Source organism: Cervus elaphus, chromosome 20, assembly GCF_910594005.1.
Source record: "Cervus elaphus chromosome 20, mCerEla1.1, whole genome shotgun sequence".
NCBI lineage: Eukaryota > Metazoa > Chordata > Mammalia > Artiodactyla > Cervidae > Cervus > Cervus elaphus.
The window spans coordinates 41954311-41971561 of record NC_057834.1 but is presented as its reverse complement, the minus strand read 5'-3'; the positions used below and the strand labels follow the sequence as shown (position 1 = coordinate 41971561).

The window sequence follows — 17251 nt, the reverse complement described above, 5'->3', positions numbered from 1 at the left end:
TAGTTTTCTCTCCCCAACCTCACTTTCCTTACCTCCTTCTCTCCCCATCCCCCGTGGGCACCACATCCCCTACCGCCATCCTTCCAGGACACTTACTTGAAGTTTTTAAACTTTTTTCTTTATTTAGACAGAAAAGACCAACTCTTTAAAAGTAAAATGCAATAAATAAATAAGTTAAGCATAGAGAAGTGTCTGAAACTGACTCCCCACTCTCCCCTTACCACTCCCACCCCCACCCCATTTCTTTTCCCTAAAACCTCTTTCTAAAGAAAATGATCAGGTAATAAACCCTTTTAGCCCACCCCGCACCCCTCCTCCCAAATACCCAGTTACCCCTCAAAGCAAAGGGAGAAATCAAGAGAGAGAAAAAATCCAAGGGAAATATTGTCTAAACTCCCAGAAAGAGAGATGGCAGCGTCCGGGCTGGGCCGGGCTGGATAACGCACGGGTGGTAGTGGTATTTACACGGAGGGGACCAGCAGAGACTGTAAACATTTTTAGGGGTTTGGGGGAGGTCTTTTCCTCATGAAAGGAGGAGGGTCTCTGTGGCTGACTGGCGAAGAGGCAGCCCTCAGGGCTCCCCCACACCCTCCTTAGAGGGGGCCCTCAGGGGAGGCAGTGTTTTAGGGCTGGGAGCCCAGGGTTAAGGGTTGTCCTACCTCGAGCTGAGGGTGGCAGGGAGTGTGAGAACCAGCTTCTGAGAAACCCCTAACGTGGGGAAGAGGCTGGGGTGAGGTGGGTGGGGAGCGTGTCGGCGGCCCCTGCTGCCCTCCTGGGCCACACAGGTAGATGAGGCCCACGGGTGGGGGAGGCAGGTGCGAAAGCTGGGCACAGGAGGCCCGTCACAGGAGCCTCAGCAGAAGGCAGATACCCCAGAGCCTTCGAGCCTGGTCCATGCTCCCTCACAAAAGGCCAAAAGGGCACCTGGCAGGAAAAGGCCCTTTGGGGGAGGCGGGGTGATGGGAGTGGGCCGGTGTCCTGTGCCCCCAGGGCCACGAAGCAGCGTTTGCCCCAGAGCCCAGACAAGGCCCAGGGCGGATGTGCAGAGAGGGCCGGGGCCAGCCGTGGGGAGAGGGGTGAGGCGCCCCTTCCTCTGGTGTCTCCAGACCTGTGAAGGAAGGAAGCACAGGTGAGGCTGGGGCAAGATGGCAGCGGGTGCAGCTCACAGGCCCTGGGGTCAGACGGAGCTGGGGGCGCTGAGGAAGGCAGGTCATCAGGAAGGCCTCGGGCCCAACTGAACCGTCTGGCCCCCCAGCCATTCGACAAGGGGCCAGGGTGGAGGAGAGGAGACGGGAGGGGTGGGGCGGATGATTCCGGAAACCAAAGGATGTTAGGAAGGAAATACTCAAACAGCCCGTGAGAAGAAAGACTGGAGGGTGTGGAGACAGGGGCTGGAGGAGGAGAGGCAAAGACACGAGGTGACACACAGGCAGGCAGCGGGGACTCGGAGGAAGGAGGGTGAGGTACGGGGACAGACACCTGGAAAAGACCAAGGGGGCGTCCGAAAAGGGCGGCAGAGCAGGCCGGGGTGGAACCGGGGCTGGAGTCTCGTGGGGTGAGACCCGCCCCAGCCCCTAGGGGGTGCTCTCATTCCTTTTTGAAAAGGAACAAAGAAAGCCAGAGAGAAATGCACGGAACACAGACCACAGTCACCAACCACTGTTGACCAAGCACGTCCCGCGAGCTGCCCCCGGCCCTGACCCTGGGCTGGGGGGCGCTTCCCTCCGCGGCCCCCTCCCCAAATAACAAACAATCGGCTCCAAAGACAACACGCTCGTTCCATGCAACTTACAGGGGCCCGGAGCAGGGGTCCGGGGATGGGGGCTTCGGCCGACAATGGACACGGGCCCTGGGCTGGGGGGCCCCCAGGGTGGGGGGGAGTTAAGCAGCCAGGATTGGGGGGAAAGGGGGAAAAACAGAAAATGTGGGTATTGTTCTTGGGTTGTGTTTTTTTCAGGGGTTTGGTCCAAAAGAGATTAAACAACACAAAAGTAATCAAAGCTCACAGCTCTGTGGCCATGAGGTTGGGGTGGTGGCGGGCAATGGGAAGGAGGGGGCCTGTTATGTAAAATTCACAGGCAGTCCAGCATTCCAGCCACCTCACCTGAACCAAAGGTGCTCCCCAGAGGCTTGACACTCAGACTCCCCCGAATCTGTTCTGTCACTCTCCCCTGTCCCATGGGTCTACAGCTACCACTTGGAGTCCAGGGCACCAGGACCTGATGTCCCCACTTCTCAGGACAACAGATATTCTAGGAGCCAGTGATTCTAGGACCCTCCAGTACCCTAAACCAGTCCCCCTAGTTCCCAAAACCTACTCCCCTAATTCTACTCCATCCCAAAGGAAAACCAGAAAGAGAGACACATAGACACATGGACACTGACCAGACAAACGAGACCAGATACTGGGGAAGTTCTAGGGAGTGGACACGGATAGATACAGACTTGGCTTTCTCTGGGGTCACAGTGTGTGTGTGTGTGTGTGTGTGTGTGTGCGTGTGTGTGTGTGTGTGTGAAAGAGAAAGTGAAAGAGAGAGACCTGGGTGATTGAAAACAGCTGAGGAAGCTGCTCCAGGTCCCTGAGTGCCCAGAGTCAGGGGTGGGCATCCCTGAGGGGGATGGGAAAAGGGGTGGGGGCCCTGGCTGCAGTGTGAGGGGCTAGAGAGCTGACAGGACGGGAGCGGGACCCACCTGGGTGCCCTCAGTAGGGCCGATTGGCATCCTTAGGCCGCTTTAACTGGACTTTGAGGCGCTTCATGCCAATCTGGAAACCGTTCATGGCCTGGATGGCAGCCTGGGCGCTGGCCGGATTGTCAAAACTCACAAAGCCTAAGGTGAGAGGGTCATAAGGCCTGGCCCAGCCCGCCTCACTCCCCTGAGCTGAGGCCAAGGCCTACTCTTTGCTTTCCTGTAATCATGCTACTTTTTTCATGTCTCCCAAATGCCCAGAAACTGCCCGGCACACCGGAGGCTTTCAGTAAGTAGTTGTTGAGTGGATGAGTCCAGTCTACCTTCTTGCATACCCCAGGACCTTCCTTTCTGCATTCTTTGAAGGGAAGCCCCCTCCTTGGCCTGGATAGCTCAGAACCTGCCTTTTTGAAACTTCCATTCCAGACCCTAAATGACATCTGAAGCCCAGAGGACAAGTACGTCCCCTTTCTCCCCTGAAGCAGCCTTTCAAAGAACGAAGACCACTAAACGCTGCTCCCTAAGCCTTCCTTTTGAAAACTGAACTACCCCAGCTCCTAAGCCTCTTCCAGTCCTCTCTGAGCATGGATTTGACCAGCTCTTAAAGGAGGAAAGATGTGGTTTCTGGAAGAAGGGATGGGCCTGGGCAGCAGCTGCTATGGGATATCAGGAGTGGAAAAAATGGTTCTTTCAGACTCCTGGATGATCTGGATTTCAAATACTGGGCCCATTGCAACCACATGTGCATGTGTGCATGCTAAGTCGCTCAGTCGTGTCCAAGTCTGTGCGACCCTATGGACAGTAGCCTGGCAGGTTCCTCTGTTCATGGGATTTTTCAGTCAAGAATACTGGAGTGGGTTGCTATGCCCTCCTCCAGGGGAATTGTCCCATCCAGGGATCGAACCCATGTCTTTCACAGTCTCTTGCATTGGCAGGCACATTCTTTACTACTAGTGCCATCTGGGAAGCCCCATTGCAACCCTAAGTGCCTTCAAATGCATCAGACCTTGTCCTTATCTGGAGTCTGGCCAAAATGTGCCCTATTTTCTCTTTTGGATCATTGTGTTCTTACCAAAACACTTGCTCTGATTGGTGGCTCTGTCAACAAAGACTTTGGCTGAGATGACGTGGCCAAAGGGGACAAACATCTGGAGGATCTCTGAGTCCGTGAACTCCTGGGGCAGGTGGTAGATGAAGATGTTGCAGCCGTCAGGGCCTGGGTGGCAGCAGAGACAGAAGGAGGCGCTCAGTGATGGGGAGACAGGCTGCAAGGGGCCGGGGAAGGCAGCCCCCAACATGTAGGCCAGGGTGCCAGACACCGCATCTGTCTCCTACCCACTCGCGTCCCCACGCATGGGGCCAGAGCTGGCCTCGAGCCCACAAGGGCACCCCACCCCTGAAAGCTCTTAGCTGGGAGCCCCCGCAGGCCACACCACACCTTCCCGTTGCTGCTGCTGCTGCTGCTGCTGCTGCTGCTGCTGGGGGGGCGGCGGGGGCTGCTGGGCCACCAGAGCAGGAGGCTGCGGGAACGCGGGTGCCACCAGGCTGTAGGCTGCTGGGTAAGCTGCTGGGGGGCGGGGGTTGGGGAGAACAGACAGAGTTGATGGGGTCCCTGAGATGCCCCTGCCCCTGGCCCTCCTAACCAGCCCTGTCCCTCTGCCCATAGCCTGGCTGATGGAGCTGACAGGGGTGAGAGGGGTCAGAGGAGGGCTGCCTCAGACCATGCCCATAAAGGTGTGTCCTCGCAGGTCTGGCCTGAGGTCAGCCTGAGGGGGTGACTGGCAGAAAGCAGGAAGCCCAGGCCTCTTTTCCTCTCACCAACCCTTCCACCCTGGCTGAGGCCGGGGCTCCTCACCTGTATAGTGCTGCATCCCTGCGTAGGCCTGCTGCAGGGGGTCCACGGGGGCCGCGGGGCTCTGGGCTGCGGAGAGCAGCACCGACCATGAGAGTGGGGCTCAGAGGCAGCGGGGCGCCCCACCTGTGCTTCTGGGAGCCGGGGCCAGGCAGGTGGGGAGGAGAACCTCATGGGAGGGCACGGGGGTGAACTGACAGGGTGGACATGCACCGAGTCGCGGGCAGAGGGGAGAGCCTGGCATCAGCAAGACTTGAGTCGTGGCTGGCTGTGCCACCCTGGACAAGTTGCCTCGCCCCTCTATGCCTCCGCTTCCCTGGCCGAGACGGGGAAGGAACATCCCTGCCCCGGGTGACAGAGCGGGAGGAAGTGCCTGTCACCTCGGAGTCGGGAGAGGAAAGGGGGGTCCTGACTGCCCACAGTCAGTGGTGGGGGGGATGGCTGCTGGGGAGCGCAGTGGGCAGGCGGGCAGAGAACCCCACCTGGGTAGGGGTGAACCCCGTTGGGATATAGAGCGTCAGGGGCCGGCTGCCCGGTGGGCTGGGTGGGCACTGGGCTGTAGCCGTTGACGCCCAGGGCAGCAGGGATGGCAGAGACGGGTGTGGCAGCGATGGCAGGAGGCGTGCTGGTTCCTGGGGAGGAGAAAACAGCAGAGACAGGGCAGAGAAGCAGATACACACACACAGAGGCAGAAAAACGGTCAGCAAGCCTGGAGGCGGAGGGGAGGAAGCAGGCTACTGTCTGACCCCTGACCCCTCCCAGACCCCACGCTTCCCCGAGCGATGCCCGGAGCCCCCCTCCCCACCTCCACCATGCGGAAGCGCCTGTGACCTGCCTCCTGCACGCCAGCCCAGCCCAGCCCTGCCTGGGCCTTACCTGAGAAGGGGGTGATGGGGGTCCCTGTGGCCCCCTGCCCACCTGCCCCCGTCACCCCCAGCCCTGCCGTGCCCTGCCTGGACCTTACCTGAGGAAGGGGTGATGGGGGTGGCAATGAGGCCGTTGGCATTGATGGCGGCCATGTGCTGCATCTGCACGGCAGCCATGGTGGCCATGGGGCTGAGGTAGGCACTATGAGCCGCTACCAGGGCCGCCTGCTGCTGCATCAGCTGGGAACAGAGGAAGAGAGGCGAGTGGGGCCCCTGCACCCTGGCCCGGCTCCCCTCTCCACCCTGGGCCTTGGCACTGGGGGGTGGGGGCAGGACCCCGGAGGGAGATGCTCACAGCCTGGGTGTAGGCGCTGTAGGCGCCGAACTGGAGAGCGATGGGGCTGAACATGCCCAGCTGGGTGGCCACCTGCTGCATTCGGCGGAGACCGCGCTCCTTCTCCGTGTCGGCAAACTTCACCACCAGGCTGGATGAGGCACCCTGAGCACCCGCCCCACACGTGGTGAGAGGGATGGAGTCAGCGTCTCTCCTCCCCAGAGCCTTTAGGACCTGGCCTCAGTTCCACCATTCTTGGCTTAGCCTCGTTGGGAGGGCAGCCGTCAGAGCGCCGACGTCAAACGGGGAGGCTTTCACCCTGCCCTCCCCCCACGACAGGTTGTGCAAGAGACTAGGAAAAATCGAGGAATACGAAGCCATGTGCTGGAAAGGGGAAGATGCTCCCAGAATGCAAAGGGCACTCCTGGCCTCTGCATGCAGATCCTGAGCCGGAAATCATCCCCAGGGTGGATCAGCTATAGCAAATGTTTAATCTCAAGCTCATCTTGCCTTGTAGCTACCCCCAGTGTCCTTGTAGCTGCTCCCCAGTCCTCACGGTGTGCTCAGGGGACACAGCTCGACATTGAATACCAGCCTACGCTATTAGTAAATAAAAACTAGCTTGGAACATTTGCAAGGATCCTTGTAGAATCCTGGGCTCTGGAACACATTTCTCTATCTGATGCTGTGTCCTCTAGCCCAGGTGCCTGCTAAGTGCCTGCTTGCCCAGCCTCTGCTGGAGAACCTGATGGAGTTTGGGGAAACCGAACTCCAAACTTCCTCAGGAGCTAGTTAGTTCCTTTTGAGGGGTTTGCTCTGCTGGGGAGCCCTCTGTGAGAGCAGTCAGCTAGCTAATCCACTGCTAATGTGAGGGGAGAGGGTGGGGCAGCGGGATGAAGGTGCAGAGGGCACATGGGGCCGCTAAGCAAGTGTCCTGATGCCCAGCCAGTGAGGGAGGGGGATGTTGGGGGAGGGAGGAGGGAGAAGAGGTGAAAAGTGAAGAGGGCTGAGGGCTGGAGGAGGCTGGAGAGGAGGGCAAGGGCTTTTGGACCGAAGATGGGGGCTGTGCATGGGGACAAGGGGCATGGAGATGGTCTTTCCAAGGGGAAGCTGTCCCTAAGAGATTTGATTCTTCTGCTAGAAAATTCTTTTTAAAGATATTCAAAGATCCTATCCAGAATGGACTGCCCCCTCTGAGCCAGGGTCTGGTGTGGGCCCAGTGAGGCTGCAAGAGGCCTGAGGGCTAGGGCAGTGGTGGGACTTACCGGCAGGGTCCGGCTGCTGTGAAGGGTGTTGATGGCTGCCTGGGCCTCCGCATGGGTCTGGAACTTCACGAAGGCGCAGCCTGAAGAGTCCAAGAGGGAGGAGAAAGGGGTGAGTGCCCACCCTGGAGGGTGCCCCCATAGTCCCCATCGCCCATGGAACTAGTGGGGCAGGGGTGTTGGTGGGCTACCTTTGCTGGTGCTGTCTGGGCCCCGAGCACCCCATCGCCCATGGAACCAGTGGGGCGGGGGCAGGACGGCGGAGGGCCCGGTGGGGGAGGGGGTCGGCGGGCTACCTTTGCTGGTGCCGTCTGGGCCCCGGAGCACAGTGCACTCGTCTATGGTCCCGAAAGGCTCGAACATCTTCCGGACGTCCTCATCTGTCTGCTGCTTCCCTAGCATCCCCACAAAGAGCTTCCGGTCTTCTGGCGGGGAGGGCATAGGAGGAGGGGCAGACTCAGGGCCTTGGGGGCACTTTCCCTGCCCTGCTCCAGCCTGGGACAGGCAGAGACCCCTTCCCTTCTCCCCTTCACCTGCACTCTTCCCTGGGACTCCCCTCACCCTGGGACCAATAGCTCTAGAGTATGAAAAGGGGATGGTTGGGGGATAGGCTACAGTTACATAGAGAGGACACCCCGGTTCTGAAGGACTGACTTACACTGCCCTGTGGGTCTCAGTTTTGCCATCTCAGCAGTGGGCTGGATCACATCCCCTCTGGCCACCCTGACTCATGCCCACGTTTCCAAAGGTACAGAACCTACCTCCTCGGCTCTCGCTGTCGGCTGGCTTGACCTGGATTGGCCTGTTCATCTAAAGGAAAGAAGAGAAAGGAACTGCTGGGGACCACTTCTGACTGCCCCAGGCGCCCGCCCCAGGCCAGGACCTGCAGAGAGGCTAGAGGGAGTAAGCCCCAGGCCCAGCCCTCTAAACTGTTGGTGGGAAGGAAGGGACGGGGTTCAATCTTGTTTGGGATCAGGACCCGAGGGGACTAGAGGTCGAGGAAGGAGAGGATGTGGAAGGAGGATGCTCGTGGGGCAGGACTCCAAGCTCAGGTTGGGCCCCAGATGATTTGGCCAAGGAGAGGTGCTGCTCTCCTTAGGGGGAGAGTCGGGCTGCCCACAGGACCTGGGTCCTGAGATAGAGCCCAACCAAGGGCTATTCAGCAAGGCTGCCTCAGTTCTACAAAGTAGGAGTAGAGGCCACCCTATCAAGCAAGCCCCAAGGAAGACTCTAGACTGAAGGAGACCCCACAGATGCTCCGACTTCCGTCTGACCCCTGGAGGTGTGTCTGCCTCTTTTTCTGGCCCCCTACACCCCTTGACCCCAGGGGGAAGGCACTCGGGCAGCACAAAGGGAGCAGATGCCCAGTCTCCGTGGCAACGGGAGAATGCGCGCCATGGCAACCGCCCACTCAGCCTGATTTATCCGTCCCCGTCGCCCTGGCGACCGTGGTGACGTCATCACTTCTGCTGCTCCACACACCCGGAGACAGTGGGGAGGGGGGGTGGGAACAGGGTATGTTGGGGATGGAGGATTTGGTGGGGGCTGAAAGGTGGGGGAGGGGCCCAGGAGAGCTTCCTGATTCTGGAGGGAGGCGCTGAGTAGGTTCTACAGGAGCCATACTGTCCAAGCTCCTATCTTCCTCTTCCAGATCAAATCCTTGGTGTCTCACTGTCAAGACAGCTCTAAGGGAGGAATTGCTGTCCCGTGCTCCTTTGAGATTCTCCGGGTACCCAGAAGTCCTCCTGAACTCTACCCTCTCCCTATTCCTGCAGCATCTCCCTTTGTTCAGCTTCCAGTGGAGATGCAGACAGTTCCCTTCTCTGTGTTCCTGTCTGGTGAGAGGACTTGGGAATGACTCCTGCAGGTTGATTTCCTTCACCAGGGTGGGGAGCATCTTAGGAACTGGAGAGGTAGGAGAGGACTCAGTATTTCAGGTCTGAATGTATTTTGCTGTTGAGGACTTTGACTGTTGGGGCTACACCTGGTCACCCCACTCACCTGCTGGTGGAACAGCCCTTGTTCTAGTGGTCAAAGAAATAAACAGAAGTAACCATTCATCCACATTCCAAGGGTGGGACCAAAGTTACACTCAGGAAAGGCACTAGATAGACTTTGAGGACTGGCCCTGCCACTCACTAGCTAGGTGACCTTGGACATTTCTCTCCTCTAGGCCTCAGCTTCCTCATCTGTGAAATGGGCTGGATCTGGTGGTCTAGAGTCAGGTTCCCCTCAGCCCTAGTATTCTAACCTTGAGACTTCATGTGTCAGCGCATCACCCAGAGAAGTGCAGGAATGATAGTTGTCCCTGCCCACTTCTCACATGCACCTTGTTCCCAGGTGGCAGATCATGCCAGTCTGTCCAGCTGGACTCTGCAGGTGAGGTATTCTCAGCTCCAGATCCAATCTAGGCCTCACCTCAACCAATGCTTCCTCCCTGTTCACCCCTCCCCCTAGTCTCTGGATCTGAGAGCAGCTGGCGGGGGTGGGTGGTAACAGACACACAAATCCTCTGGCCAATCTGCCCCAGTTTTATCCTTCAGCAATCTGGGATTATCCCATCGGAGGCTCAATCTCCTCAAGGGCGTGTGTGTGTGTATGTGTGTGTCTGTGTGTGTGCATGCAGCCAGGGGTAGTAGTCAGCCACTCAGGCCTCTTGTTCTTTCACTCTCCTCCTCTCCTGTTCTCTGGTCTAAGCGACCAGGAAGTCCCCTTATGGGCATCTCAGCAGCAACCTCTCAACCCCCACTACCGGAGCGGTAGGACCTGAGTCACAGCACTGGAGTCACAGCTTTGGGGAATTCTTAGGCTTGGCGCTAACCCCTTCCCAACAGGCCCCTGGGGATTTGTTGTTCTGGTTGGGGATGGGGAACCTGGGATCCAGAGAGAGAGAATGGTGTTCCTGCCCTGCAAGGCTCCCAGGCACAAAAATAGCATATCAATAAATATCCACAGCTGATGTAGATTCGCACAAAAACACGCAAGTGCACAGACCACAGCACAGACCACACTGACGGCAGGCTCTCCCCACTCCCCCACAGACAGCCTTCTCCCTTGGTGGCCCCCAGAGCCCCATTCCCAGCCTCTCCTTCTTGGCCTGGCACTTCCTGTGGGAAGCTCTGCCTTTGTTAGCTCAGCTCGGGCACACCTGCCCCCTCCCCTGAGTCCAGCTGAGCCCTGTTTACCTGGCAACCAGGTGCTGGGTGCCTCTCTTCCCTAGCTACTACCCGCCAGGTGATAAGCCCTCCCCAGGGCCTCCCAGAGAAGAAGGGGTTATTTATACTCCGACCAAGTATCTATAAGACCCCCACCAACATGGTCACTTGTAAGTAAGTCCTTCTCACCAAGAGCAAAGACCCCGCTTCCAAGAAGAGTTCCCCATGCCCACAAATCTAAGTCTTCTGAAGGCAGAGGCCTGGTGCCCTACCACTCAGATCACACACAGGGCCTTTCCGTAGAGCCATAATCCTCCTGCCCAACGGCAAGGTGAAGGGGGGACTCATGTCCCCGCCATGGGATTTTGGCCCAAGTAAAGCAGGAAAGGCAGGCCTTCATGCCACCAGCTCCAGGATGCCACAGGGAGAATGCTCACAGAGAGAATTCAGGGTCCTGTGACAGAGCCTCTCCTGGGAACTCTTAGGAAGGAGAGAAGGAAATGGGGTTCCATGGCCATAGGCCCAGCTCCCATTCTTTGTCTCTGCAACATTAAGCATCACCCAAATATGGTGGCACCTTCCAGATTCTGGGGTGACAAAGATGGGGAAAGGAGTGAGAGTGAACGCCCCCATTGAAGAAAAAACCTGCAGCAGGAGGCATGGAGATTAGACAGTAGGGGGAACTTCCCAACACAATTGTGCCAGAGCTGGAGACTGAACACACATATACACTCATACACATACACACACACATACACACACACACACTTGCACACTCATCTGAAGGAAAACACTGCTGCCAGAAAGGCAAGTGGCTGAGAAAAGACCAGGGGGGACACAGGATCAGGCCAAGCTTGACTCCCCTAGGCTGCCCTGGTCTGCTCCCCTAAAACCCCAACACGGGCCCCTCTACATGGGCCCTCCTTGGAGGACAGAATCCCTCATTTCCTACTAAAAGCTCTGTCTGGGGTGTCTGGATTCTGTCACCTGGCGCAGGGGCCAGAGTGAGAACTCAGCATCACCTGGGAGCTTGGGGCAGGGCTGGACAATTATTAACTGGGGTGCCCTCACTCACCTCTGAGCCCAGGCCTTACTTCCTCAGGAAGAGGAGGCAGCACCTTTCCATACCCAGGATGGAGCCATGACCGAGCCACACAGGTGCCTGGAGGGGGACAGGGCCAGGGAGGAAGCCCCCTGCTGGCCCCGGGGCTCCTGCCCATCCCTGCCACCTCTCTCACCCATGACCCCACAGCCCTGCTTTCTACCTCCTCCCTTGTTCCTCCCCACTCCTCTTTTCACAGGAACGCTGAGATGGGAGACAACAGAAAAAGACAGAGAAACAGCAATGGAAATGAAAACTGTTGATCTGTGTGGGGCCTCCACAGAAGAAAGAGAAAAAAGAGGGTCGTGAAATCATGTGATGGAAACCAGGCTTCCTGGAGATGCTTGTGCCCAAAGACAGACAGACAGACAGACACACACACGAGCACATACACACACACATTAGCACACACATGCATGAACACACACACAAGCACACACAGACATATACACACACATGAGCACACACAGATACACATAAATGAGCACACACACACATGAGCACACACACGGACACACACGCACATGAGCACACACACAGACACACAGATACACACGAGCACACACAGATACACACAAGTGAGCGTGCACACACACACGTGATTCTTAGAACCCGAGCCTGCTCACACATGCTCAGATCCTTCACTTCATGGGCTGTGGCCGGGATAAGGTAGTGGGTACAGGCGGGGACCTGGCAGTGGATCTGCTTCCCTAGAGGTACTGAGGGTCGAGGGCCACAGAGGGTCACTGAGCTACGGAGGGTGTGAAGTTGAGAGTGATGGAGACAGTTCTGTTTTCCTGGATTCCCCTCACCCTCTTTCCATCTGTTTTGTCTATTTCCCTCCCTGGAAGAGCTGGAAAAACAGGCTACATCTCTTTTTCCCACACAAGGGAAGGAGAAGGGGATGTGACAGGTGTGTCTCCAGCACTCAGACTGTTCAGCAAATATTGGCTGGAGGGAAGGATGGAGTTAGCTCTCAAGAGGTACTTTCCAGGGGAGGCCACAGAAGCCAAGATACGGAAAGGAAATGGCACATCCTTTCCCCCCAGGATGCATAACTAGGGGGGCAGTCTGAGAGTCTTTATTCTTGTCCTCACCCTCCCCCCACCCAGGCCTGGGACAAGCTGCAAGGATGGCTGAGAGGAAGACAAAGAGCTCTGACCTTGCAGGAGGGAGGCCACATTAGAGGCCACCCTGCCTCCCTAGGCACGCTCGGTGGGGTCAGGCCAGGTCCTCCATGCTGACGGCTGCCTGCCCTTGCCTGTTGCCCCTTGCCCCCCTCCTCAGGGCTTACTCCCAGCCCAGGCCCACCAGGCCCTGATCCACCCCGATGCCCTGTGGCACTGTTCCTGTATTTTCTCCTGGGAGACACGAGGTGAGCTTGTTCGACCTCAGAAGTCAGCTCAGAGATGCCCATCCAGTGGGTACCAGCTGCTCATCTCAGGGTGCAAGCACCCTTCCCCCATCTCACAGTCAGATTTCCTCCCCGGAGCCAGAAAGAGTGCCTGAGCGCCTCCTGCCCCCCTCTGCCCTGCACTTGCTGCCCACAGTCTTCTCCCCACACCACCCAGCCAGCCAAGTCCTCCCTCTCCATGTGGCCCCAGGGGTGAGTGGGTGGGTGGGGAAGGGGCCGCCTCTGCTGCTGGCAAAGGTTATATTTACTCCACTCATGGCTGTTTTCCTTCTATCTCGGTGAGAAGACATGCATGCATCTTCAGCAAAGAGGAGGGGAGCTACCAGGAGGAAGTGACCTCCTAGTGACCAGAGGAGGTGGAAGATATGTTCAGGGTCTTGGGACGGTGGTGCCCCTTCTACGGCCCTTCTCAGCCCTCTGGCCCTGGAGTGGGACTCACCCCTGGAAGCGTCTTCTGTTCGTGCAGGGCGCTCTGGGCCTTCAGGGCTGAATCGCGGGCACAGTATGTCAGGAAGGCACATCCTGAGGAGGGGCAGGGGCAGAGAGGCCGGGTGGGGGTGAGTCCCCATCTCCCCTCCCTAAAAGGCTCCCCTCCCCCTTGAGCCTGAGGACTGGGGAGCTGGTCCCTTCTTGCTACCTTCTGACTGCTGGGGCGGGGAGGTGCCTGAGAGGGGGTGCACGTTCTCCCCAGGAGTCTCTGGGCTGAGGAGCACGGGGCAGAGACCCCGAGACCGGGAGTCTTCCACGGTGGGGTGATGGAAGAGAGAGAAGCCTGGGCTGTCGGAAGCTGGGGCTTTGTGTGGGGGGAGGAGAAGGGGCATGTGATCTCCACACAAGTACGTGTCTGTGGTTTCCTCTCTTCCTTTGCTGGTCTTCTTTCCCCTTCCTCCTTCGCCTCCACCTCCCTCCATCTTGGTCATCACCCCTCCCCTCTCCCATTTTCCCTGTTTCTTCCTTTCTTTCCACCTCCGAGGGTGGAGAGCAGACTAGAGAAGGAAGGGAAGAGCGGGGCACAGGAGTCCCTGGGCTGGTGGAGGGGGAGGCAGTGTGGCCCCTTTGAGCCCCACCGCCAGGGGCTCTCCAAAGCCTGACCCCGGACCTGACTGACCATGGGCCTGACCCTGCTTAGCTGCACAGCCCTGAGGCCTCTCCTCACCCCCAGCTCCCGTAACTTCCCAGTCACTGCACTTCCCACAGCTTCACCAGCCCGTCATTCTACAGTCACTCCAGGCCCCTCTAGTTCTGGAGCTGCCCTGCCCAGTCCATGAATATCCATCCATCCACTCTCTCCAGGTTGAGCATGTGACCCCGGGTCCATACCCCTGTCCCAGTAGTATCTGAGGCTACTAAGACTCTCATCTTGTGCGCGACACCTCCCTCCCACACACACCCCTGCCCACCTTCTGTCTCTCAAACCAGCTCTCTCGTTCCTCCATCCTTCCTTGCGTACACATCCACATCATCTGCCTCAACTCGGGGAGCCACACCTCTGCAGCCCCTTGACAACTCTTCCCCTTCCATGAGGCTCTCCTGAGTCCTCCACCTGGAGTCCCCTGGTCACCCGAGCTGAGTTCTCTTCTAGCTCTTCCATCCACACTCCTCATCCCAGGAACTCTTTTCCTTCCAGATCGGCCTTTTCCAGCCACTCCAGCCCTCCAGCCTGGCCTGTCCCCTCCTCCCAGCCCCCCAGCCCACTCCCTGAAGCCTCTCCAGCCTGGCCTGACCCCTCACCCTTGTGCAGCCCGGTGTACTTGTCCTTGATGACAGTCAGCTCGAAGATCCGACCGAACTGTTCGAAGATGGGTTTCAGGTCCTTTTCCTCCAGGTGCCTCGGGATCTGCCCCACAAACAGCTTGATGGCATCCGGTTCCTTCATCGGGGCGGCCCAGGAGAAGGGGCCGAGGGGAGCAGGGAGAGCCCGAAGGCCAGGGGGAGCTGCCCAGCAAGGAGGCAAGTGGCCGGGGCTGGGGCCCAGCCGGGGCTGGCTTTCCCTGTGGCCCCAACCACAGTGCTAGCAGAGGGGCAGCTCTTCACACAAAGGAGGCCCAGGGAGTTGAAGGCTAGGGGTCAGGGGTCTAGGCAGACACTGTCATGCCACCAGGGGGCATAGCCCAAACAAATGATCTCCCTCCCGGAGAGCTGGCAGAGATCCCAGGATGGAGGGCAGTGTGGCCAAGACCTGGAGGGTCGGGGTGGTAGCAGAGGCACTGGGAACCGGGGGCTGAGATGTGGAGGTGGAGGGCAGGGGGGGCCTGAGGAGGGTGACGGGAAAGGGGGCTGAGGGCTGAGGGTCCTGGTATGGTGGCCAGCGGCGCTGGGAGGGGGGCACGCCTGATGTGGGGCAGGTGGAGTTCTCCTTGGCTTTCCTGGAGGACACCTCCCCTGTGGCTGGTCCTTCTGCTGGGTCCGAAGATCCCTGACGCCAGATGCTTGGTCTCTGATGGCGGCAGGGCTCCGGGGGTCCCTTTGGCCCTGCCGCCCCCCTTCAGGTCCTCCCCTCAGCCCCCCTCCCACCCCCACCCCGGTCCCCGGGCCTGGGCTGCTGCTGGCTGCTCCCGCCGCTGGGGCTGCCTGCTCTCCCGGTCACCTGGGTCCCGGAGCTCTGCTCTCCGGCCGCGCTCTCCTCAACAAAAACCTCCCCCCTCCACACCCCCCTCCCCACTCCCACCTCCTTTCCCCTGACATCAGTGATGTCAGTCTCAGGGGTGGAATACAAATTCTCTACCCTGGAGAGGGACGCACAATCCAGACAAGAGCCACGCCCTCTTTCTATCTCCTTCCTCCCTGACTCCTTTCCCACCCCCAGAAGAGCAGCTGGTCCTGTTGATAATAACCCTTCCCCCGTCTTACTCCCCAATCACGAGTTGGGCAAGGCACTAAGATGGAGAATTTATAGAGGAGCCCTAAGGTGGGGTCCATTGTTCCGGGGGCTGGAGCTGTCCCCGGTGCTGGAAGAGAAGACCCAGGAGAGGGGAGCAAGGGGGAGGAAGAGAAGGGAGCCGGCGTCTGGGGAGACTGAGAGTGGGGAGCCAAGGAAAGAAATCGGGGGAAAGAAGAGGGCATAGAGACAGTTGGGCAGGTTAGGGGTGGGTGAAGAGAAGGGTGTAGCTGGGGAGGGAAGCAGGTCACGGAGCCTGGGGGAAAGGGCAGAAGGGACCCAGAGGGAAATATGGAAACAGGGTTGTGGAAGAGAGAGCAGGGTGAGAAGAGTGCAGAGAGGGAATTGTGTGTGTTCCAGAAAAGAAAGCAAGGAAAACTCGATCTTGCTGGCATTTGCTGACGCCCCCTTCTTGCCCTCTGGGGGGTTTGTGTGTAATAAGTGCGTGGGCAGAGAGGCAGCGGTGGTGGTGACAGCCGGTGGTGACAGTGTCACGGGTGGTGACAGCTTTCTCACTGGGAGGCTCCTTGAAGACCAGGACACCGTTTAATTCCCCATTTTACTGTTCACAGTGTCTAGCACAGTGTCTTACTCACACATAGTAGGAACTTAACAAATATTTCTTGACGAAATAGTCAACGCAAAGAACCTCTGATGAGAGTAGATTCCTGATTGCTTCAGTGGGCAGAATCACAACCGTCAAGCTCCCCTTTAAGTGCAGAGGAGACCCAAACACTCCTTCCTTCTCCTCCCCCTGCCCCAGTTAGGTTCCCTGAGTGGGACTCTGAGAGTCGGGTTGCACAGAAGCACACTTGGGGGCCAGTACTCCCCTAGACAGCCCTCCTGTAGATGACCAGTTTGCCTGATGATGTCGAAGGAGCTTGACCCCTCCATGCACTGGGCTTGCTCACAGTTCCTCCTCAATGCAGAGAGTATCTGTGACCTCAAACCTCCTGGATGGGGCAGCCCTTGCCCGCCATCTGGTGCTCACTTACCAGGGCTCACAGCTTTTGCGGGACACCCTGCCTCCTGTTACCCTTTCGTCACCCCAGAATGAGGCTGATGTCTCCACATCTGAAATCTGTCCCACCTGAATCCCAGCACCCCTTTTCCTAGGCTCTCTGGGCAGGCCAGCTTCTATTCTGGAAAGGGAAGTAATAGTAACACCTCTTAGAGGGCTCTTGGTGTTGGTTCATGTCCTAGGCATTGTTCAAGTGCTTTATATTGACTAACTTGTTTAACCCTCAGCACCACCCTATGATGTAGGCTCTATCATTATCTTCCAGTAAAGATGAGGAAACCAAGGCAGAGAGAGGTTAAATGAATTGCCTAAGGTCATGCATTAGAAAGAGATATAGCTAGCTGAGAGTGGAGGCCAGACAGTCTGGTTCCAAATCCACAGGTTTAACTCCCCTATCACATCTCCTAGGGAGAATGTGGGGAGTGGTTGAGCCTGACTTTTCTTCCTCTTGTGCCTTCATCTGAGCCCTGGGTGGGACATAGCCTTCCTTCTACTGCTCAGTCCTTCATTAGCCCCCTTCCACCCTTCCCTCCTGTGGCCTGAAGTCACATTCTGCCAGGTATGTATGTTTGAGAGAGAGAGAAAGTGTTTGTGTGTGTATAGACATGATTATACTTCATTGTATGAATGTCCAGGTCCTCCCTGTAGGGTCCTCTAAAGTGGGTGGGTGGTGGGAGAT

General features: G+C 57.9%; 1 protein-coding gene across 6 annotated transcripts; it reads right to left on the bottom strand.

The window, feature by feature from the left end:
• Window positions 1-96: 96 nt before the first annotated feature.
• On the bottom strand, window positions 97-15327 carry CELF3 (CUGBP Elav-like family member 3). Of its 6 annotated transcripts, XM_043878230.1 has the most exons (14): window positions 15261-15310; window positions 14405-14510; window positions 13113-13195; window positions 7764-7812; window positions 7299-7427; window positions 7006-7085; window positions 5762-5905; window positions 5505-5646; window positions 5023-5172; window positions 4544-4609; window positions 4127-4255; window positions 3761-3904; window positions 2692-2829; window positions 97-1108 (listed from the first exon to the last, which is right to left on the bottom strand). In XM_043878230.1, exons 4-13 carry the CDS (start codon window positions 7810-7812, stop codon window positions 2702-2704), a joined length of 1161 nt encoding a protein of 386 aa, XP_043734165.1. In that variant the 5' UTR covers window positions 13113-13195; window positions 14405-14510; window positions 15261-15310; the 3' UTR covers window positions 97-1108; window positions 2692-2701. The 6 variants fall into 6 exon arrangements, with proteins under 6 accessions (XP_043734165.1, XP_043734160.1, XP_043734161.1 ...); XM_043878225.1 differs by having other exon boundaries at window positions 14405-15327; XM_043878226.1 differs by having other exon boundaries at window positions 4127-4252; window positions 14405-15327.
• Window positions 15328-17251: the final 1924 nt, after the last annotated feature.